Here is a 24,610-nt window from a genome sequence, read left to right on the forward strand (position 1 = left end):
ATTACTTGTTCATGCACTTCTTTACAGCTGCATGAACTATGGGGAAGCTATGGGAAAATGGTCATGACAGACTGATATATGTGACACTGGACCACAAAACCAGTCTTAAGTCGCTGGGGTATATTTGTAGCAATAGCCAAAAATACATTGTATGGGTCAAAATTATAATTTTTTTCTTTTATGCCAAAAATCATTAGGACATTAAGTAAAGATCATGTTCAATGAAGATATTGTGTAAATTGCTTACCGTGAATAGATCAAAACTTAATTTTTGATTAGTAATATGCATTGTTAAGAACTTCATTTGGACAACTTTAAAGGCGATTTTCTCAGTATTTAGATTTTTTTGCACCCTCAGATTCCAGATTTTTAAATAGTTGCATCTCAGCCAAATATTGTCCGATCCTAACAAACCAAACATCAATGGAAAGCTTATTGTTTCAAATTTTGAAAAATTGATACTTAAAGACTGGTTTTGTGGTCCAGGGTCACATATCAATCAGGCTAGTTAATGGTCCGATATTTGGTCATTTTGAGGCTATTGGCACTCCCATTATCAGTAACATAAGTGTTAACGCTTCCTTGTATCAGTACAAAAATCCACCGAAAGCTTTGTTAAAAGACTATTTTTGTTTTAAAAGTATAAGTCTGAGGCTACACTGAAAATGTAGGACGTAGGATAGGAAATGTAGGATAGAAATAAACAGAATGCTTTAAAAGAATGAAAACATTTAAAACAGAAAAATGAACATGAAGTATATCAGATTTCTACACTGTAAAAATTATTTTTCAAATTTGTAAATAAAACATTGGAGTGCATTTACTTGCAATTTCTGAGTGATTTTTTTTTTTTTTGTGTAGTTTACTAATCAAATAAACAAATACTATAACATTCTAATATTCTGGTTAATTTTCAATTCAAACTTTACTCAAATTGTTATGCTGATCATATAATTTGTATTTAAAAATTGTACTGAATTAGAAATATACAAAACAGAAGCATTTTTCTTAGTGTTGTCAGACCTTTGGACCCTGCTGTATATGTAGGCTATACAGTTTGTATCAGCAATTGACCATCAGCCATCAAGCCATTTCAGCTGACCACTAGAGATGATAATGATGAATAGATCATTTGCACTCCTTTCTTTATGTTCATTTATCTTACCCCACTGTACAAAACAAGTTCGCCAAATCTGTCCAGCCAAACAATCTAATACACAAACAAAGGCAGTGCTAACAGGAGGTTAGCATTAAAAAAATAAAAGTGAGTGTTTATATTGTGCTTAAAAAGAAATACACTTTCATATTCAGTACAGATGAAAAATAATAACAATAAAAACATTATATATGCATTCAAGTGGTATTTCTATGGCTTTTTGTACAATACAACCTTTAGTGAAAATATACATCTACACATAATTCAAGTACAAATGTACAAAATTCTTTAAACTCATACCCTTTGTTTTAATTATGATACAGTTTAATACAGTTCATAAATACAGCTGAACATTCATACGTTTAGCATTCTGATTGGCAGCTGATGGGAAGTGGGAGTGGTTTTAGGTCAAGATGGCTCCTCCTCCTCACTGTTGGCACTCCTAAAACAAACCTGGAAATGATGAAGAGAACAGTAACAATATATCAGATGTAGTGAAGATTATATACATGTGTTTCTAAATGTGTGGTCACATTAGTGGAATTTCTAAGGCAAAATGTTCTAAGTACATAAAAGTATTATTTTCTATTTAAATAATTTACCAAAACAAACCTACAAGTGCCTATTAAGTACTTTTAATGAAATGCAGGAAGAAATCAAAGTAGAGTGCATGTGATTATTCACATTATATGTCATTCTTAGTTACGTTTAAATCGTTTTATATAAATTCAGCAACAGATCGCCTAAATGCACCAAGAATCAATAATCTAACATTGCATCACATTTATTGTGTAATTTCCTTCATTATGAATTTTAATTTCAGCCTATTTTTGAATCATTTTAGAAACACTGTCACTAGATTTCTTTTAGTTTTCATTAGAGTTTTTTTTTTAACTTTTTGAAATTAATTTTTTTAAATTGGAGGTGAAATTATTATACCCAATGGCAGCTTTTTAGTCTCAGTGCAAACCTACAGAGTTAAAGTATGAACTGGAATCAGCTGTCATTTAAACAACAAAACTGCAATAAGTGGTAATCCACAAAAACTGACTAGTCATCAGCTTTGAGGTTTGTATTACTCTGGTTACGGTTAGTCAGAATAAACCTAAATTAAAGGCTCAGTTTGTAACAGTGTTGTAGAGGTTTGTCCCCATCACCACACACACACACATGTTGGTTTTTGTGGTTAATGGGGACTCTCCATAGGCGTAATGGTTTTTATACTGAACCAACTGTGTGTGCTATTGCCCTACACCAACCCTACACCTAAACTTAGCCCTCACAGGAGACTTTGTGCATTTTTAGATTTTCAAAAAAAACACCATTTAGTATGTTTTTAAGCCTTTTGACTTACGGGGACATAGGCAGTGTTCTCATAAACCACCTTCATATTATAATACCTCTGTCATACCCATGTCATTATACAAATTTGTGTCCTCATAAACCACATAAACATGCACACACACACACACACACACACACACACACAGAAATAGACTGACAACATTCATACTGCAAGGCTTTCAAGTCAACATGAAATCAACTCTTTTTTGTCTTATATCCTGTTTTAGTTGTAATACGTAACATTACAGAAGCAAAATAGGTTGCAAACATTGTTCCATGTTGACTTTAACAACGAGAATATTTGTCAGTTTACATTTGATATATGAACAATGCCTGAGTTTGGCCATGCAGAGATGGTTTTACCATTTGACAAAGATGTATTGGCAATAAAATCAAACGATGAAGGTAGGAAGGTCTGTTTGGAAAGAGCCAGAAAATACCTCAAGCCCCACCCCCTCTGACCGCGGCGGGCGGCACGCTAGCACTTGCCTCTCGGTGGAATAAACGGTAGAAGAATCCTCGCTTGGGTGCTGGATTTGGCTTGTTCACATCCAGATCAGAACACAGTGCTCCATCCATCTCGAACACATTAATCTCTTTAAAGCACTCCATCTCAATCATCTGAAATAAAACACACACACACACACACACAAAATACACAACTGTACAGTGCACAATCCATCTCTATTTCACATCATGACTACATTACCATATAGACTGATCAATAATTTAATCAATCACGTCCAGAGAAAAATTTTATTCCTAAGAAGTTACTCTTTTATTGATTTATTGGAGTTGTCTCTCAGATGTTTCTCCTTAAAATCCCTAAAAGTTGACATATTACAAGAGCACAGAGCTATAAAATTAAATTGATCTAAAGTGACAGTAAAGATTATATTTAGAATATTATAAAATATTTTTAGTTAAAAAAACAAAACGAAAAATGAAAAAAGTATTAACCAGAGCAACTGTTTACAATATTGATAATAAAAAGAAATGTTTCTTGAGCACCAAATCAGCCTATTAGAATGATTTCTGAAAGATCATGTGACACTGAAGACTGGAGTAATGATGCTGAAAATTCAGCTTTGCCATCACAGGAATAAATTACATTTTAAAATATACTGATGTGGAAAACAGTTGTTTTAAATTGCAAAAATATTTCACAATTTTACTGTATTTTTGATTAAATAAATGCAGCCTTGCTGAGCAAAAGACTTCTTTTAAAAATATTAACAAATGCTGCCAACCCAAACGGTAGTATGGACATTATTATCCCCTAGTGACCAGAATGTAGTACCTCATTTTGCCATGGGATGGAGACACTTCCTGTTACAAACTTGTGGTAGAAGTCATCATCTGTAGGGTCCAGGTTTACACCTTTGACTGTAGAAAACTGCTCTATGTCCAGAACATCCTTGCAATACACGGCACGTGGCTGTAAAAAACCCCCCAAAAAAACATTGAATATGACCAACATTCACTTGGAAAATCCTACACACTTAGTCCAATAGGCGTCTTTTTAATCAAGCAGATAAAAATTAATAAATGCCCATGAATAACTCACATCAGGACAGAACGGCGGGTCTTGCATGTTGGCCTCCAAACGCTTGAAGTTGATGTTTCGGAAAATAGGATGCAGTTTGACTTCAGCCGCTCCACAACCTCGACACCCCAAACGCTCCTTTGGATCTTTACATAACAACTGTGGAGCCCAGGAAAAGAGAGGGAAAGAAGTGAGGCTGACACAGAAGAGGAGAAATCCCAGTGGAAGTGCAAGTGACCCTGAGGTCGCAGTCTTCCATGACACCATGAGAGAGGACTAAACAACACACACTCCTCCACAAATACGCATTAACTTTTTCCCATGTAGAAAATATTACATATTACAGCCAACATTCAACATTTCAACTTAATTCAGAGTGTCTATGATAAAGAAAAGGACAAAAAATAAAATCTAGTTTATCTCTATCTCTAAAAATGCAATGTGGTGCAGTATTGTTTTCATTAACTACTGTAAAACTAAGACGATTAAAAACAACGATTTCAGTTTTGTTTACTGAAATAAAGCTGAAAACATAAATATTAGATGGAAAGTGGCTGCCTTGGCAAATAACTGAAATAAAATAAGTTTAAGTTAAAGTAATAAAATGACAAACTGAAATGAAAAAAAAAAATTATATATGTACAGTATATATGTAAATATATATCAAATACTAAAATTACACTGATATGGTGTATCATTAAGTAAAATAATATTTTCCTTGCACCTTAAATACATATGAATGTACACATTCTAATCATTACTTTTAAATTTTTTAAATAATTTTAAGTTCATGAAATATAATTTTCAAGGCAAAAGCTTCCACATTACTTTGATTTACTGATCATAGGTTTCTCAAATAGTAATAATATATTTTAACATAACTACTTAATTTTTTCATGATAAAATAATAATATAAATAATATGATAATAAAATAATAAAACAAAGGAATGCCTGCAAGTCAATTTTATTGTAGAAATTAAAACAAGTTAATAATAGAGATGTACTGCATTTATGAATTTCATTTTTATGTATATTTGAATAAATGAATACATTAAGAATAAAATGAGCATTATGTCACTAACCCCAATACCAATTTAATTTGCCATAATTTTTTAGCTGGCGCACGCAACTTTTTCCAAATGGTTAAAATGACACTGTGGCATTGTTCATGTGTTCTCATCTCATAAATATGATCATTCTGACATTATTTTAAGGTCACAATAGCACAAAAACACCCAAAGAGCATTAGGTCTGCACCTGTCGGCAGATGTCTTTAGCATCGTCAACGAACTTCTCAGTGTATTCCTCCTGGTCCTCGCATACACGGCGGTCCACCTCCTCTCGCTTCACCCGCTCTTTGCGGCGTCGGAAAGGAGACTGACCCTGAATCATTTCGTATATCAGGCAGCCCAAACCCCACCAGTCGGGACTGAAGGTGTAGCTCTCATTCTGAATAACCTCCGGTGCTAAAAACACATAGAGAAAAGCATGAGGTCAAACACTCCAGAACAAGTACTGCTAAAGAGATACGGAATGCGTTTGGCTCTTACCCATGTATCCCACCGTGCCAACGCGCCCTCGTATCGTCTCACCCTCTGGAATTTGGACAGCTAGTCCCAGATCAGAAATACGGATATGCCCTGGAGAACAGCATCTCATTAAAACCTGCAGTATTATCATACCTGACATGCCCAAACATGACATACTTCAAAATGGCACAGGTAAAAAGAATGTTCCCCTTAGAGGTTAATGATCTGAATAAGGTGTTTACATTTTATAAAGAAAATCTAGTAGTGTGTGCTTGCGCAAAACTCGCTGCCACAATGCAAGGGTGTTCTGGGTGAACGCCAAGGCATTGCTATGTGGTTACTAGGTAGTTGCTATGTTGTTCCCTACTAGCAAAAGTCAAGAGTCCACCCCCAAGTGTAGATATGCGTAAATAAGATAAACAGAAGCAAAAACAGGCCATAAAACGTGGTAGTGAATAAAAACAGCTTACCACGGTCATCAAGGAGAATATTCTCAGGCTTCAAGTCTCTGCAAAAACAGGGAATACATTTATTTTACACACAGCTGAAATCTAATAACTTTAATTTTTAAAAATGAAACTTCTTTTTTAGAGAAGTCTTCGGATACACTTTATATTAAGGTGTCCTTGTTACAGTTTAATTATATATTTAAATACTCAGTAATATTAATTAACTACATGTATGGTTAGGGTTTGGCTTAGGTTTACTGTACTTGCATGTCATTTTGCATAATTTATTGTTATTATAATAGTAAGTACATGTGACGTGTAACAAGGACACTTTAAAATAAAGTGTTACCAAGTCTTCTGGTCACCAGAAAAATTTATTTGATCAAAAACCCAGGAAAACAGAATATTCTTAAATATTACAGTTACAAAACTGTTTTCTATGTCATTTATTCCAGTGATTGTAAAGCTGAATTTTCAGTCTTCAGTGTCACACGATCCTTCAGAAATCATTCTAATATGCTGGTTTGGTGCTCGAGAAACATTCTTGTTATTATCAGCGCTGATAAGTTTTTGCTGCATAATATTTTTATGGAAACCATGATAAAAAAAAATTCAGGATTCTTTGATAAATATAAAGTTCAAAAGAACAGCATTTACATGAAATAGAAATATTTTGTAATATTATGAATGTCTGTTTGATCAATTTAATGTGTCCTTGCTGACTAAGTGTTCCTTTTTTTAAAAGAACAAAAAAATCCCAAACTTTTGAACAGTATTGTAACACATGGTGCAAATCTGGATACTATTGACCAAGTAAAAATGATATGATAATCCTGCTCTATTACTAGCACTGCTGTGACCAGTTAATTCCATGTGAACTGTTTCCTGAATCTGCCTGTTTTGAATTACAGGCATAGACAAAATGCAAAAAAAAAATCTAAATTTGTTTATATTCATTTTGCATAGAATTCGATGCCTGCCAATATAGACGGAAAGCAAAGCCTTACATTAAAAAATATACCTAAAAATGTAACTATATTCAAATCACGCAGCCAAACATTGCTATGCCTTCCACTGTTCAGTATCTTCAAAACAAATTTCATGCAAATCTCAAACAAAAAGTCCTGAGTTAACTACAGAACCTTTTATCATTCACATCCTGGAAAATTTGCAGATTTCTGCGAAATGCATATAAACATTGTAAAATGTGAATGTGTTAAGATTAATAAACACACCTGTAGACGATCCTCTCTCGATGAAGGTCCTCTAAGCCACAGCAGATCTCTGCTGCATAAAAAATGGCACGCTGTTCATCAAAGCCTGAGTTTCCCATGTTATAGATATGAAACTTCAGGTCACCACCGTTCATTATAGTCAACACCAAACACAGAGCGTCCTTAGTCTCATATGCATATGCCAAACAAACCTAGGAAGGAAAAAGAGAGAAGAAGAGGTGCATTGTTATCTATTCATGAAGAAAGGATACATGAAACTTAGTGGAGCACGTCAAACAGTCAAATGTAGCTCATGAGAATGTTTTTTCAGGTGTGAACACTTTCACATAAATCATCCGGATGACTGGCACCTGTAATATACAGAAACACATTTTAAAACTCCACAGGGTTATGCCTGGAGAAACAGACTAAACTATACAATCCAAAATGGACACACAGGAAATGTACTGTATATGATTTTAGCCATCACAGCATCTCCATTAATGTCTTTATTTAGGATTTTTTTTACTAGCATAGAGACTAATAGAGTAACCAAACACCTCTACTCAACAATCGTACAATTTGAGGCATCATTCATTTCTATAGAACAGTGCAGGACTAACTAAGTTTCATAGCTAGTACTAAATGCTCTGAAATGTGAAGTTGTGGTAATGATGGTAATGTTTGACTTTTAGCAAACCACAAAGGCTACATCATACAGTATGCAGTGTATTATCATTTTACACCAGCATGTCCTCTGTGATCTGCTGAATGACACGTGAGGAGAACCACTGCAGAAGCTGAAAACCGCTGTGTTAAGGAGGGGTTCTCACCCTTCAGCGGCTACACCCAACATTGTGGGTGGTTAGGTTTCAGAAGTAGACAGATGGGAAAGGACTGTGAACTCAAACAAGAAGCCGATGTTACTGTGGGAACCTGCAGCTCTACAAGACCATGAGGACTATCAAAGGACCCTTCACATCATTATGTGAAACATAACGCCAATGGGAGCCAATATGAGTGCTTACAAACTAAAGCAGTCGGGTCATTTATTATGTAAATTTGAAACAAATGATATATATATTTAAAGATATTCATTATTTTATTCAGAAAGCTTTTTTTTTTTTACTATTTTTATCATTAAAAAAAACACCTAAATGAGCATAATACAAATAAAAAAAATGTTTTTACCAACCTCAAACATAACATTTAATTCAAGAGCAATAAAACATAACTATATAAAGACATATGAAGAGTTCATTTGCAAAAACAGATAACTAAATGTTCAAAAATCATGTTTTTTTTAATCCTGCATTTCAATTAATATCAATCAAACTGCAGTAGGGTTGTTTTGATTAAATAATAACAACTAAAAAATACAGCTAACTAACACAATAAAAACATGGTAACAATAAAAAACATGATTTATGAAAATTAATAAAAATGATCTAATTATAAATAAAATAAAAAATTAAAATAAAAGTTCTGTTTTTGCAAATAAACTGTATATATATATATATATATATATATATATATATATATATATACATATATATATATATATGTGTGTGTGTGTGTGTGTGTGTGTGTATATATATATATATATATATATATATATATATTAGGGCCGGGACTTTAACGCGTTAATTTAGATTAATTAATTACACAAAAATAACGCGTTAAATTTTTTTAACGCATTTTAATCGCACTTATTTTTGCACCGCGGAACGTTTCTCACTGGATGAGTTTCGGCGGACCGATTATACTGGAGCACCAACTAGCGTTCAGAATTCCAAGAACGGAAAGAACGGACTTGCGTTCTCGTGGAGACCGGTCTTGCCAAGCTTCCTTGGAAGCATAGATATATATACTGACTAGATGTCACCTCTGACGCTGCTGTCCATAGGAACGATGCGTCAGCGCGGCCGCCATCTTGTGTCGGGGGAAGCCGCGTCTACTCTGCATTAGTTAACATTGGCAGAGAACTATCAACGATTAAAATCACCTTAATTTGCTTAATTTTCAACCGATTTTCAAGCCGTTTGGTTTATTATAAATGTCAGACATATATTTATGATAGAACATAGATTAATTATTTTACTTATATGATATAAGTAAAATAATTAATCTATGTTCTATCATAAATATGTGATATATCATATACAATACAATACTTAGACACACCTACATAACTAATTAATTTGTTCTACAATGCACAAAACAATTACAAGGATGCTGATTGTGATATGAAAAAAACATGAATAATATAAAGTATATATAAAATATAAATAAATAATAGAGCAAAATTTAAATTAATAAAGGCACGAGTTAAACAAACAAAGCGGGAAAAAAACAATTATGGACTTCCTGACCAACAGACCTCAGAATGTTAGGATGGGGAACCTAACATCTGCATCTAGGCAGAAATTAAATCATCATAAATCGTCCAAATCTCAAATGATTTTTCTTAGTTTTTTGGTTTGTTACAACTGACAGACATGTATTTATGATCGAGTCCAGAGAAAATTGAAGCTTTTGATATTAATCTACTTCAAAACTAGGTGTAAGTTTATTATTCTTCCACTTCAGTGAACTTAAAATTAACTATTACTTACCTTAGCCTAGTCTACTGCACACAAAATGGCTACAATGGTGTGATATCCATACTTAAAAATTCATGTTAATTAAAACATTTGAATTGTACTGGTTTATTTTGTACATCAGCAAGCCGCAATACAATGACCCAGCGTAAAATGGTTATATAACACAAAAACAAACATAACGTGCGTACGTAGTGTGAAAACATCTTCCAGTATTTACAACAGCTTATTAAATGATTAGGCTACAGTATAAAACAGGTTAACCATTCTTTGAAAACATCCAGTTCATGAAAATATCTACTACAGCACAAAAGTCCGGCTTGATCTGAATGCCGAGAAACTTTGGCGCTTCCTTCAGATCCCCGACCCAAGATGGCGGCGATGTTGATGTATGCTTAGAGGCCCAAGGCGACATCTAGTCAGTATATATATCTATGCCTTGGAAGAACGAACTCGGAAGGACGCGAGAACACAGAACGCACACTTATGAGAACTGAGATGTACTGCGTTCCTGCTTAACTGACGCATAGTCTCAGCATAAGCAGCGACCAATGAACAATAAATATTACAAAATGTCATAACTTATTAAAACATTTCATACTATTATAGATATTACTTTCATATAATTGTATTGTTTTATTTTACAGCGTTATATGTTTTACTGTTAAGATTCATTTTAATATGCCAATAAAAATGCAGACTTTCTCCGGGTCTTATAACTTTATTAAAATTAACTAAAACAAAACGATAAATATTTACTTTCAACTTGAAGAGCCGTTAAGTATTTGTGAGAGCGACTTTAAAGCTTACAGGCTTCCGTACACCGGCCACCCACAGCGTTTTCTGGGATTTCTAAAGGCTGATTCTCTCAAGTCTGCACTCGATGCATCCTCAGTTTCAAGAACATATCCTTGAAACTGCTTTCATGCATCCTCTGTACTTGCGTTCTTGAGAATCGGAACTGAACTTTGACGGTTAATGATGACGTAGAACGAGAACACAAGGACGCAAGATCGCTGAAGAACGCATATTGAGAAACAGCCAAAAACAAACCACAGTGAACATGGACAAAGAAGCTGATGAGACCGCTTTGGTTGGCCCTGTGGATGGGAAATTTAAAAATCCATATAAAAAAACTTACTTCTCACTGTTCTCAGGTCAAATATTTATATGCGATTAAAATGCGATTAATTTCGATTAATTAATTACAAAGCCTCTAATTAATTAGATTAATTTTTTTAATCGAGTCCCGGCCCTAATATATATATATATATATAAACACATAATCATGCAGATAATCAGTTATGTATTTAGTTTACAAATTAATAGTAGTTTGAAGAAAGTCAGAGAAAGAGTGAAGAGAGCACAAGCTGTTTCTCATCAAACACAGCTCATATTAGTCAGCATTATGTCACTTTATACTGTAAGAGTTTACTTGTCATGCTCAACTTTTAAACACGAGTCTGTTTATACATACTGAATGAACTCTGGGGCTGGAGTCTGAGTGTGCGCGCATGTATGTATGTGTGTGTGTGTGTGTGTGGGTTTAGGGTTTAGAGCACTTGACTCTCTAACGTTCCTGTTTGGTCAGCGTTGCTAGGAAACAGAGATGTTCTCTTTTGTGAAGTAGTTCATGAGGAGCAATCGCTCCTGCCTCTAGCATGAATGTGCACAGAGACACACACACACATGCATGCTCTTGCACACGGAAACACACACACATTGTCTTTCTTTTAAATTCAGATGCATGTTACATGCCTAAAAGACATTTGCACACAGCTGCAATGCTAAGCACAGCTCACCTGTGTGTGTATCTGGCCGTGTGTGTCTGTGTGAGCTTGTGTGTTAGTGTGTGGGTGGGTGGACAGAGGCTCAGGTGCTGTACAGCTGTAGTGGAATGAATCAGAGGCCGACATTACACTGCAGGCCCTGTGTGCTATGTCTGTACACACGTTCGGCTGGTTGGTCTCTTTTAAAATCCATTGTTTTAGAGGTTCTAGAATGTTTACTGTGTTACCAAATTCCAACATATAATTTACAAATGCTGGAGTGCTGGCTGCTGAAAATGTAGCTTTGCCACCACAGGAATGAATTTATAGGAATTTATGAATTTATAGATTTGAACATATATTCAAATAGAAAGCTTTTTTAAATTCTTATCATTTTACTGTGTTTTTGATCAAATGCTATGAGTGTTATCTTCATATCTATCAAAACAAAACAAAAAAAAAACACTGTTTAGAATTCCAAAAGAAAAAGTACAAAGGCATCAAATAATTTAAAGGAATAGTTCAGCCAAAAAAGAAAATTATTTACCAGTGGAACACAAAAGGAGAAATTTTGCAGAATGTCCTGATCACTCTTCTCCATTCAGTAAAAGAAAATGGGAACTGAGGCTGTCAAGCTCCAATAATGACCCAGAAAGCATCATAAAAGTGGTCCATATGACTTGTACACTATAATATTAGACCTCTGAGGCCATACAATATCTTTGTGTAAAGAACAGACCAAAATGTGAATAATTAGTAATTGGAAATCTTTGTTTACATACATTTAAGTCTAATGACAAGAACGAATTGATTTCTGATATCAAAGCTGCTGCAACATGTCTTGAGATGCCATATCTGAATGTGCATGAGAACACAAGTTGGATGGATTTTGGTGCATTTTTTGGAGATTGACAGCTAGAGTTATTTCTAGAAAAAGCAGTTAGAATATTCTGCCCAACATATTCCTTTGTTTTCTATGGCAGTGTTGTTAGTGTTAACTAAACTAAAACTAAAACTATTCAAAGCATTTTTAGTAATTGAAATAAATCTGACGTACTGTAAAATAAAATATAAATATTGTGTGAAAAACTAATTTAAAAACTAACTGAAATAAAGTTTAAATTGAAGCACTAAAATTATTCAAACTAAAACTGAAATAAAAATAAAGCTCAACAGAAATATTTTTAAAAAGTAATAAAAATGACAAAAGCACAGTTAGTAAAATTAAACGTAAAGTTACTGAAACTAAAATTAAAGTGGAAACTGAAAATCAAAAAAATTAATTACAAATTCAAAATACTGAAAAAACTTTAATAGTATATAAACAATACTGAAATTTAAAGAGTTCCATGGAAGAAAATAAATAATACAAACTTGTACAATAAAAAGAGAAATCACTGAAAAATCTAAATTTTCTGACTGATTTGGTTCAAAGCTTCAGCCACTTTCTTCAAGAAAATTTTACAGAGAAAGTGAATGGGAAAAATACTTCAATATCCCAGTTGCAATTTATTGAAAGGGTAAATGAGAACCAAATAGTATCCCTTGATTCCTCTATTTTTGTTTGAAACATCACAAAGTGGCACATAAACGTGGAATGGAACATTTCTTAAAAGTGGTACTAGTGAAAATAATGAGAGGAACATATGTGACCCTGGCCACAAAAACCGGTCATAAGTAGCACGGGTATATTTGTAGCAACAGCCAACATTACATTGTATGGATCAAAATGATCAAGTTTTGTTTTATGCCAAAAATCATAAGAATATTAAGTAAAGATCATGTTCCATGAAGATATTTTGCAAACTCTCTACTGTAAATATATCAAAACTTATACTATGCATTGCTAAGGAGTTCATTTGGACAACTTTAAAGGCGATTTTCTCAATATTTTGATTTTTTTTGCACCCTCAGATTCCAGATTTTCAAATATAGTTGTATCTCGGCCAAATCCTATCCAATGTTGAGGTCCTATCCAAACAAACCATACATTAATGGAAAGCATATTTATTCAGCTTTCAGATTATGTACAAATCTCAGTTTCCAAAAATTGACCTTATGGCTGGTTTTGTGGTCCAGGGTCACATATGAACAAATCAGGGATGTGTTTCCACTATAAAGTGTGTTGTGACTATTTCAAGGTTGTTAAATGACTGCTTGGCGATATATGCTTTGTTTGAAGATTTGTTTACCATGTAGATAGCTTAAATTCTTTTTTTACACAGCATATATTAAATGAATTTTTTTATGGTTGATATTTGGGATCACAGCCAAATAGCTGCATCTCTCTATGATTTAGCTAGTCAGGAGGTACTGAAAATTTGTAATGAACTACTACTCCAGACAAGATTTATCCCATGATATGTACTTTAATATTTGCCTGAAATATTTAGAATATTTCCCCTCTGTTGAGAACCTCACAAACTGAATCGCAGAGAGTGGAGTCAAATGTTTGTTGCACAAATAATACAGACAAGACCAGCATGCAACCGAGACGACAGGTTAAGATAAAAGTAAAAATGAGGAATAAAAAGAAAGTAGTACTTACTACAAAACTACTGTTAACTTTTTCTAAAATGCGTTTTTCATTTAATGCCATTGCTTCACCTTTTCTTTTCTTCACCCGTTTCTTCTCCAGCTTTTTACAGGCGTACATCTTACCAGTGGCACGAACCTGGCAGGCACAAACCTAGTGGAAAGAATAAGGAAGCAATTAGTGCATCTAATTATTTATGTTATTTCTCTAAAGTATTATTCTTTTCTATATGTGTAACACTTTTTCTTTTTTTAGCAAAAAATAACTGCACCTTTAAATAGTCCTGCTGTGTGACAATTAAAAAAAGTCATAAAAACTGCACTCACAATCATTACAAAATAACAGACTTGTTTAGAATAGTTTAAGATGTCTTTGAGACATGGTTTTTACTAGCTATTCCGATATAATGTGTCACGTCAGATCATCAAATACTGATCTAACAGTAATGAAATTACCCACCTCACCAAATCCGCCCTTGCCCAATACCCTGTAGTGTCTAAAAGTGTTTTTGGTAACTGGTTGCCTGCAAATAAAATACAGTTCAAGTCAATTCAATGCGCAAAACTCAATAATTTCAGAAATAGAGCTGGATGCAATATGTTTTTTGGGGTTTTTTTTGCAAATAAGGATAATTTTATTAAAACTAACATTCGTTGTATGTAGGTCATCTTAAAGCTTTAGAAACAGTAAGTGTTATATAATCCATCATAAAAGCGAAAATCATCATAAAATCACCTCTCCAACCACTTCCACTGAAGAAAACGGGAAAAGTACATTGTCTCCTGATATGCTGAGAACGGCTCTCCACTTAAATATTCACGAACTATCCTGAAAAAACAGAAGGAATGCTTGAGGAATGTGTAGAGACCATACAAATGCCATGGTGCATGAATATGATAATTATACAGTATATATCAAAATACCAAATAAGCTCTGTTACCATCATTGTACAATAGTACTGCCAAAACACTCGGTTTGCCACAAGCTATTTATTTTTCTTATTCAAGAAGTTAAATTACAGACAAGCTACTCATCATAAATAAATCAATTTCATTGATATACAGTTAAATGAATTCCAAACAGAAATAAATTAGATATTTATTTTGTTAAAAATAAGACTGAATATCATGCAAGAACTTCTAAAATTTGTAGAAAAAACAGTCCAAACAAAACAACTTGTTCCTTGATCTTTTAAAAAAAAAATGGAGGTGCTTGTATGCCATGAAAACCCTAATTAGGTTTGTAGCATCTCTACTTGTTGGTTGCAACTCTTGAATGATGACATGTAAAAGTGTGATTGCAGATGATGCCATCTTACCCTCTAATGTCACACACGCTATCACACTCAAATACATCAACACACACTTTAACAAACACAGTGCCCATAGAGATTTAACAGGAAGGGTTAATGTACTCCGCCGCACCCCCTCTCAAACAGAAAGGAAGCCTAAACTAAACAGAACTAAAAGACTGACTGAGGCAAAACACAAACACACAAAACTCTGTTTAGATTCAAAGTCACGAGTTTACTTTACTCGGACAAACAGTATGACTACAGCTAACGGTTCATTCTATAACCGTAAGTCTTCACACTAATACCAGTAAAAAACACAAACTGAGATCCATAAACGGAGATATAAGATATAAACTCGCAATTCTGACTTTTTTCTCAGAATTGTGGGAGATAAACTCGCAATTGCGAGTTTTAAAGTGCAATTTTGAAGGGGGAAAAAAGACTAATTCTCAGAATTGCGAGTCTACAATTGCGTGTTATAAAGTCAGAATTGCAAGATATAAACTCGCAATTCTGAGAAAAATTTAATTGCGAGATAAAAAGTCGCAATAACCTTTTTTATTTTTTATTCGGTATGGAAACGGGCTTCCATACTTTTGAATATAATTAATGTACATGTGAATTGGAGATCTCAAGTACCAAAAGTACAAAAAAAAAAAAAAAAAAAAAATATATATATATATATATATATATATATATAAAACTCCATGAAAGCACGATTGTTGTGCTATGTCTTCTAAAGTCATACAATAGCTTTGTGTGACAAGCAGAATTAAATTTTAAGTTGTTATTTAGTAACAGGTTTTTAAGACCATGAGCAGAAGGTCAAAGCATATCTAAATTTTGACCAGCACAGTAAGTACCAAGTTGTACGCTAAAATTTCACAGTCTGAGAAATCATAACGCTCAACAAAGAACAACACTATTAAGCATGATTTGAGTCAAATAAATTGCTGTTTTGGAATATTCGTTACCACTAGCCCATTTGGAGTCAATCATTTTTTTTTTATAAATACATTTATTCAACAAGGACGCGTTAAATTGAAAAGTGACAGTAAAGACATTTATAATGATACAAATTATTTCTGTTTCAATGAAATGCTGTTCTTTTGAACTTTCCATTCATCAAAGTATACCTGTAAAAAATGTCACGGTTCTCACAAGAAGCACATCAGTTTTAAACATTGACAACAATAAGAAAAGTTTCTTAAGCACCCAATCAACATATTAGCACATTTTTACTGGATCATGTGACACTGAAGACTGGAGTAATGGCTGCTGAAAATTGAAAATAACTTTTTAATATAGATTAAAAAAAAAAAAGTTTAAATTATAAAAAATATTTACTGTATTACTGTATTTTAGATCAAATAAATGCAGCCTTCATGAGCATAAAAGACTTCTTTCAGAAACATTAAATACATCGTACTGACCCTGAATTATCGATTGGTAGTATAATATTGAAGCAAACTCAGGAAAGTGTCTTGGAGATTATTTTTTCGCCATAAATTGTTGGAAAAATGTAGCTTGACAGCAAATTAGCCTAACTATTACCTGCAGTAGATGGCTGGCAAATAAACTGGCTTGCTTTGAAATAACATTGTTATTACCTGGTACACTCCTGAAACAGCTCTTTACAGGGACTCTGTTCCAGTTTCTGCCTGCAGTCCCCAACCACATCCTGAGCGATCTCTGGTAGATGAGCTGCCGACTACAGTATGGGAAAGAGGGAGAAAAAACAGGAAGAGCAGTTGACAAAAAAAAAAAAAAAAAAAAAAAGTTTCTAGTTCAATCATTAATTCAGCAATTCTTTCAATGAACACATGCATGCAGGAGTGTGCGTGAACAACTGAATATTTACCCCATTATTAAAATATGTGTCTAAAATATTTAAACCGAAGTCTCTCCTCTTCTCATCCGGAGCCACCTGATACATTGCCTAAACAACCACACACACAAATAATGCTGAAATTAGAGATGAAATCACAGAATTTACTAAAGGTTCTTTATTGGAATTTTTTATTCCAAGAAGAACCTTAAACATTCATATTGCACAAAAGGTCCTTTATAGTGGCAAAAAGGTTCTTGAAATTATTCAAATGTTCTTCACTAAGAAAAAAAGTGTTTCTTTTAAGAACTGTTCACTAAATGGTTTAAGGTGAGTGAACAATTGCATTTTTGACATGCGTGTTTCAGTCTGGGACTAAAAGAGAGAGGTTAAAGAGAGGTGCAGACTACATGTACAGGTGCTGGTCATAGAATTAGAATATCATGAAAAAGTTGATTTATTTCAGTAATACCATTCAAAAAGTGAAACTTGTATATTAGATTCATTCATTACACACAGACTGATATATTTCAAATGTTTATTTCCTTTAATTTTGATGATTATAACTAACAACTAATGAAAGTCCCAAATTCAGTATCTCAGAAAATTAGAATATCAATTAAGACCAATGCAAAAAAAAATATTTTTAGAAATGTTGGCCAACTGAAAAGTATGAACATGAAAAGTATGAGCATGTACAGCACTCAATATTTAGTTGGGGCTCCTTTGGCCTGGATTACTGCAGCAATGCGGCGTGGCATGGAGTCGATCAGTCTGTGGCACTGCTCAGGTGTTATGAGAGCCCATGTTGCTCTGATAGTGGCCTTCAGCTCTTCTCAATTGTTGGGTCTGGCGTATTGCATCTTCCTCTTCACAATACCCCATAGGTTTTCTATGGGGTTAAGGTCAGGCAAGTTTACTGGCCAATAAAGAACAGGGATACCACGGTCCTTAAACCAGGTACTGGTAGCTTTGGCAGTGTGTGCAAGTCCTGTTGGAAAATGAAATCTGCATCTCCATAAAGTTGGTCAGCAGCAGGAAGCATGAAGTGCTCTAAAACTTCCTGGTAGACGGCTGCGTTGACCTTGGACCTCAGAAAACACAATGGACCAACACCAGCAGATGACATGGCACCCCAAACCATCAATGACTGTGGAAACTTTACACTGGACCTCAAGCAACGTGGATTATGTGCCTCTCCTCTCTTCCTCCAGACTCTGGGACCTTGATTTCCAAAGGAAATGCAAAATTTACTTTCATCAGAGAACATAACTTTGGACCACTCAGCAGCAGTCCAGTCAAGACGCTTCTGACGCTGTCTCTTGTTCAAGAGTGGCTTGACACAAGGAATGCGACAGCTGAAACCCATGTCTTGCATACGTCTGTGCGTAGTGGTTCTTGAAGCCAGCTGCAGTCCACTCTTTGTGAATCTCCCCCACATTTTTGAATGGGGTTTGTTTCACAATCCTCTCCAGGGTGCAGTTATACCTATTGCTTGTACACTTTTTTCTACCACATCTTGTCCTTCCCTTCGCCTCTCTATTAATGTGCTTGGACACAGAGCTCTGTGAACAGCCAGCCTCTTTAGCAATGACCTTTTGTGTCTTGCCCTCCTTGTGCAAGGTGTCAATGGTCGTCTTTTGGACAACTGTCAAGTCAGCAGTCTTCCCCATGATTGTGTAGCCTACAGAACTAGACTGAGAGACCATTTAAAAGCTTTTGCAGGTGTTTTGAGTTAATTAGCTGATTAGAGTGTGGCACCAGGGGTCTTCAATATTGAACATTTTCACAATATTCTAATTTTCTGGGATACTGAATTTGGGACTTTCCTTAGTTGTCAGTTATAATCATCAAAATTAAAGGAAATAAACATTTGAAATATATCAGTCTGTGTGTAACGAATAAATCTAATATACAAGTTTCACTTTTTGAATGGTATTACTGAAATAAATCAACTTTTTCATGATATTCTAATTTTATGACCAGCACCTGTATGTTTGTGCAGAGGTTTCATACCACAGCATCCAGGAACTCTATGCACCGCCGTAATTTGGGCTGTGTGTCACAGAACTGCCGAAACAACTGACGACCAATTGGTTGCTTCTCACAAAGGCTAGTGTAATCCCTCTCTGAGAATGATAAACAAGAGAGAGACAGAAAGAGGGTTAAACCTATCATTGTCATATGATGATTTTCCTCATCTATAATCTTTTAAGGGTCATATTATTAAATATTAAATTGACCTTTTGAAATAAAAGAGTTCATTGTAATATGAAAATACAGTGAAACCTTCACAAATCAAATCTAATAAGGCCATTTATTGAAGCTATATTAAAGAATTAGTTGAAGAGTTGAAATACTTTTTCAGCAGACTTGGTTCCGGTATTTTCCCATTCATTTTCCCCATAGGGGAATAAAATAATTAAAGTTATAAGCCATGAACCAAACCGTCCAGCTACAGAGTGAATCACAACATTACACATTTGATTTGAAGCAAAAATTGAGAAAATCTGAAGAAACGACAAAGGGACAAGACTTGATCATACAAAATACATGTTATCTGCATTTGCAAAATGCACTATTACAAAAGGTTCAAATGGTGACTGATGCTCCAGAAGGAAAAACGAGCCAGGGGTGTAAACATTTGAACAGAATGAAAATGTGTATATTTTTCTTATTTTGCCTAAACATTATCATTTTTTCATTTAGCACTGCTCTTCAGAAACTACAAAAGATACTTACATGTTTCCCAGAAGACAAAACAAATTCAATTTACCCTGATCTTCAAATCCAGGCTCTTAATGCATCGTGTTTCCTTCTGAAGCATTAGTGAGCGTTGAACCTTTTGTAACAGTTGCTTATGAGTTCCTCGTTTATGCTCAGAGTGAAAAGATTGATCTCAAAATAATACAGTCATTATTGGAAAGGGTTCAAATATTTTAAAAAGGTATACTGTTATCTGTTTAATATTAGATACTTTTAATGCGATGTTAGATAATTTCTTGACATATCTAATAGGGCTCACAGAAAAACATGACATTTGTGCCTTTATTTAGAAATAGAGTCACCTGACACAAAATTGTACCACATTCATTTACCAGAGAGGGTGGAGAATCAGGTGAAAACCTTAATTCAGACTGTTCGAGATGCAAAGCCCTTGACTAAAATGTTTGTGGACCTTAGGGAAAAAATAAAATGCTTTAAATGTATGATATGACTCCTTTAATAAAATATTTCCTCCATACATACACAAAGTGCAAAACTCAGCATACAGCCAGCCACAACACTAAATCACAGTGATGGTGAGCATAGCTCAAGCTGAACCATGTACTACAGGGCTCTCTGGAACCCTACGGGCCTGGTGCATTCTGGGCCAAGAGGAAACGGCCTCAGCCGGGACTTCCTCACTGAGCCAAGGTCTACAGCTGTCTGACGCAAACACACACACCTGCCCACATACCAGAATACATTTTTAACTGACAGCAACATTCTAAACAATATAAAGACTTTAATGAGGAATACACTAGTAAGTATTCTTTGTTTAGTGAACCACAAAATAAACCAACTCTTTTAAGGAAACAAATAAAAAAATATATGTACTTATTTTAAAATTAAAATATGCACATAATATATACATATTAAACTATGTACTTACACAACGTGCAACAAGTAAAAAAAAAAAAAAAAAGTTTGTGAAATTCATTAACTATGGGTGAAAAATATGGAACAGCGGTATCTGCGCATAATTATTTAACCTCTAATTTAATGGAATCAACTGATTCTTATTTAAAATCAAGGTTTTAATGGCTGATAATGGCTAATATTATAAATCTGACAACTTATATATATATATATATATATATATATGAAGAGTTTATTTGCAAAAACAGATAACTCTGGGGTTTTTTAATTTTCAAAAATCATGTTTTTTATTATGTTATCATATTTTTATTGTGTTTTATCGTGTTAGTAAGCTGTATTTTTTAGGTATTTTTTGACCTAATCAAAATAACCTATAACTGCAGTTTGGCTGAGATTAATTGGAATGCACAATGAAAAAACATGATTTTTGAAAACTGTTAAAAACGGAATTATCTGTTTTTGCAAATTAACTCTGAACCCTGGACCACAAAACCATTCTTAAGTCGCTGGGGTATATTTGTAGCTATAGCCAAAAATACACTGTATGGGTCAAAATTATTGATTTTTCTTTTATGCCAAAAATCATTAGGACATTAAGTAAAGATGAAGTTCCATGAAGATATTTTGTAAATTTCCTACTGTAAATATATCAAAACCTAATTTTTGATTAGTAATATGCATTGCTAAGAACTTCATTTGGACAACTTTAAAGGTGATTTTCTCAGTATTTTGATTTATTGCACCCTCAGATTCCAGATTTTCATTCCATACATCAATGGAAAGCTTATTTATTCAGCTTTCAGATGATGTATAAATCTCGATTTAAAAAAATTTACCCTTATGGTCCAGGGTCACATATATATATAAACTCAAGACAAATACAAACACAAACACATCCACTTATAGGTTAACCTATATGTGCTACATGTAATGTAAAAATAAATCTATATGTCAGCCAGATGGACAACACTTAAATAACATCAAATCACACTAATGAGAGAGAATACTACTTGCAAACTTTCACTTAAGCCACTAAAAACCCCACTGTGGTTGGAGGGTATCCAGTCCCTGCACGACTAGGACTGTTTGTCTGTATACAAATACAAACAAACTGGTATTTTAATACCTTGAAACTAGAGCTGTCAGTTTAGTGCAATTAAATATAAAAAAAAACATGAAATGCGATAAGAAATGAACACAATTAATCATGCCCCTTGACCCGTATCTAAATTCTGTTTGGAGGGATTTTCCAACCATTAAAGCAATTCAAGCTTGAAGTACCATGTTTTTGAGAGTCCAAATGCAGATTTTCTGAATGCTCTCTTTCATACATCCATCTTACCAATAGTGCGTCTAAGTTCCTCACAGAGGCTGATATGAGGCAGTTTGAGCATCTCCTTCCATTTCTTGCTCCGCCCGTTCCGTTTCCCTCCTCCTCCTATTAGAGAGAAGGTGAGAAACTATTAAGATGAACTCAAATTACAATTAAAATTGACACTATACTCTTTACTATTATTTGTCAGTCTGTATCCGTGGATAAAACAAATAGATACAGCTTTTTTTGGCATTGACTTATTCCACACGAGTGCAAAAAATAACATGTACATCCATGTGCACAGACTTTGCTTTATTGACAATCAGTAAACAATATTCATACCAACAATTTTTTTTTTTTATTTAATAACCCCCTGTCACAAAGGCCAGAAAATCCTTTATTCAGTCTCCAATCTCTCATTATTTTTCCTGATTACTGACTCAATCAAACAAACAAACATTCCTCCATACATCTGGTAATCAATGCTATTAATCCCAAAAGAGCATTGCCTTTAGAGAGATCAAGACAGCAGGCAAAGTTTGAACCTGTACGATCATTTGAAATAATAATCAGACCTTGTTTTCACATAACTGTTTAATGCAAAACATGCAAGCAGCATTCAAGAGTGTAATGAAAAATCTTGCCGTCTTGAGGCCAAAAGCATTCCCGGGAAAACAGTTTTCCTCAAAACAGAGGTTTGAGAAGAGTTTATCCTCCAGGATTTACTGTAATTTCAGTGACTGCATATTCCAGCAACATTACAGACAGACTTACGAGTCACGCTCTTGAAAAAACACACCGACTGAGAACCGCTGGCCTCTGAAATTACCCTTGGGCGGTCAAATACTTTTGGGGTAAGAAGTGGGTGATTAATCTGCATCTTATTGTTTGTTTCATTTCCTTATGAAATCCATAGCAATGTGTTTTGCAATCAAGCCTGTCAATCTGTCTGAGAGAGCGGTTGTTGGTCTATGTACTAGGGCTGCAACTAACGATTATTTTGATAATCGATTAGTTGGCCGATTATTCTTTCGATTAATCGATTAATCGGATTAAAAAATATTGACCAAAAAAAACACTATTCCACAAACGTGACAACTGAATGCTATGAAAACATACAGTGCTTAATTTATTAGACCACTTATCATAATAAAGAGAAAACATATTTTAGAAATTTGTCAAAAATTTGTTTAAATTTAAAAATGTTATTGTCATTTATTGGACATAATAATAAAAAATGGCCTCATAACAGCTTGCATTCTTGCTGGTATTGTTTATGTACTTTTTGACTGCAATTGGGTATCGCGAAAAAAAAAAACTCAAATAAAAAATACAAAAAAAAAAAAGTGCTCTGGTTTTCTTTCATAGATAACAGCAATAATGATATTATAGCATTAAAAATAGCCTACTACTGTTACTAAAGAGCTTACACATATTGGAGTACTAACCAGTACAGAAAGCCGAAAAATGATTTTGGTTATCACCAATACTGTTACTTTAGAGCAGCAGTGGCACAAACCTTACATAAACACATTGTTAAACTTACATAAATTTGTTAAGCATTGTAAAAATTGAATATAGTTTAAACCTCTATTAAAAATTAAAATAATAAAGATAATAATAAAGACGAATAAAAACACAAACTCAGTGTTAACCAACAGGTAAGAGTAATGTTCTGCAGGAACTACTTTGATCACAGTCACCTCGTCATTTCTTTATCCTGTAAAAGGCCGTTATGGAGCGTCTCATGTTTATATTCAGACAGACAATTACACGCTGTTATCCCTTTAAAGTTCCTACTCTCATAAAATATTCGCACTGCATGTTGACTTTTAAACCTTAAATTAACTTTCAACAACAGATAATTCAGCACAATGGATATGTTTGCGCTGAAAAGCCTATTAATTGTCTCCCTCTCTACTGTGTTCTGTCCGTCTGACGCGCGTGCGCGCGCCCGCCGCGCCGGCGCTCATTCGGTATTTTAAACTTAACACAGACTGTCAGGACGGACCTTTATGCAAAAATGGAAATGCTCGCGTGAATTTGTGGCATTTATAGATAAGGATATGACCGTAAACTGAACGTTTTTGCGCTGAGGACGCACACGCATCTGTCAAAGCGCCTGACAGGGCAAGCCATTACTCTTATGCATTAACTTAAAGCTTAAAATAAAGAATTATCATGTTTTGGGCAGCTTGGATCACGTGCTTCTCCGGCAGAATCTCATTCTGTTTCCTCCACTATTTTTAGATGCATTTTGTCCATAGAAATGGATTATTCAGTGCCGTAATTTGACTAACCAGCTGAAGTTGGACGTACACTGTGGGCAGACCCGATTAATCGATAATGAGAATCGTTGTCGATGATTTTCATAATCGATAATAATC

General features: G+C 34.2%; 1 protein-coding gene across 2 annotated transcripts in view; it reads right to left on the reverse strand.

Moving 5' to 3' along the window:
- Positions 1–790: 790 nt before the first annotated feature.
- Positions 791–24,610, reverse strand: part of grk4 (G protein-coupled receptor kinase 4) — a 28,195-nt gene continuing 4,375 nt past the window's right edge. The window contains exons 2-16 of one of the 2 annotated variants that reach the window (XM_079421231.1): positions 22,251–22,346; positions 19,283–19,395; positions 17,300–17,377; positions 17,049–17,149; positions 14,880–14,972; positions 14,604–14,667; positions 14,157–14,297; positions 7,261–7,451; positions 6,047–6,084; positions 5,598–5,687; positions 5,305–5,513; positions 4,068–4,205; positions 3,801–3,938; positions 2,941–3,121; positions 791–1,609 (exon numbers count right to left, since the gene is read on the reverse strand). In XM_079421231.1, the coding sequence (XP_079277357.1) occupies positions 2,942–3,121; positions 3,801–3,938; positions 4,068–4,205; positions 5,305–5,513; positions 5,598–5,687; positions 6,047–6,084; positions 7,261–7,451; positions 14,157–14,297; positions 14,604–14,667; positions 14,880–14,972; positions 17,049–17,149; positions 17,300–17,377; positions 19,283–19,395; positions 22,251–22,346 (1,670 nt within the window). In that variant the 3' untranslated portion in view covers positions 791–1,609; position 2,941. The remainder of the gene's footprint in view (positions 1,610–2,940; positions 3,122–3,800; positions 3,939–4,067; positions 4,206–5,304; positions 5,514–5,597; positions 5,688–6,046; positions 6,085–7,260; positions 7,452–14,156; positions 14,298–14,603; positions 14,668–14,879; positions 14,973–17,048; positions 17,150–17,299; positions 17,378–19,282; positions 19,396–22,250; positions 22,347–24,610) is intronic. The other variant, XM_079421232.1, reaches the window with a different exon arrangement.

This window comes from Barbus barbus (assembly GCF_936440315.1).
Source record: "Barbus barbus genome assembly, chromosome: 7".
Classification (NCBI taxonomy): domain Eukaryota; kingdom Metazoa; phylum Chordata; class Actinopteri; order Cypriniformes; family Cyprinidae; genus Barbus; species Barbus barbus.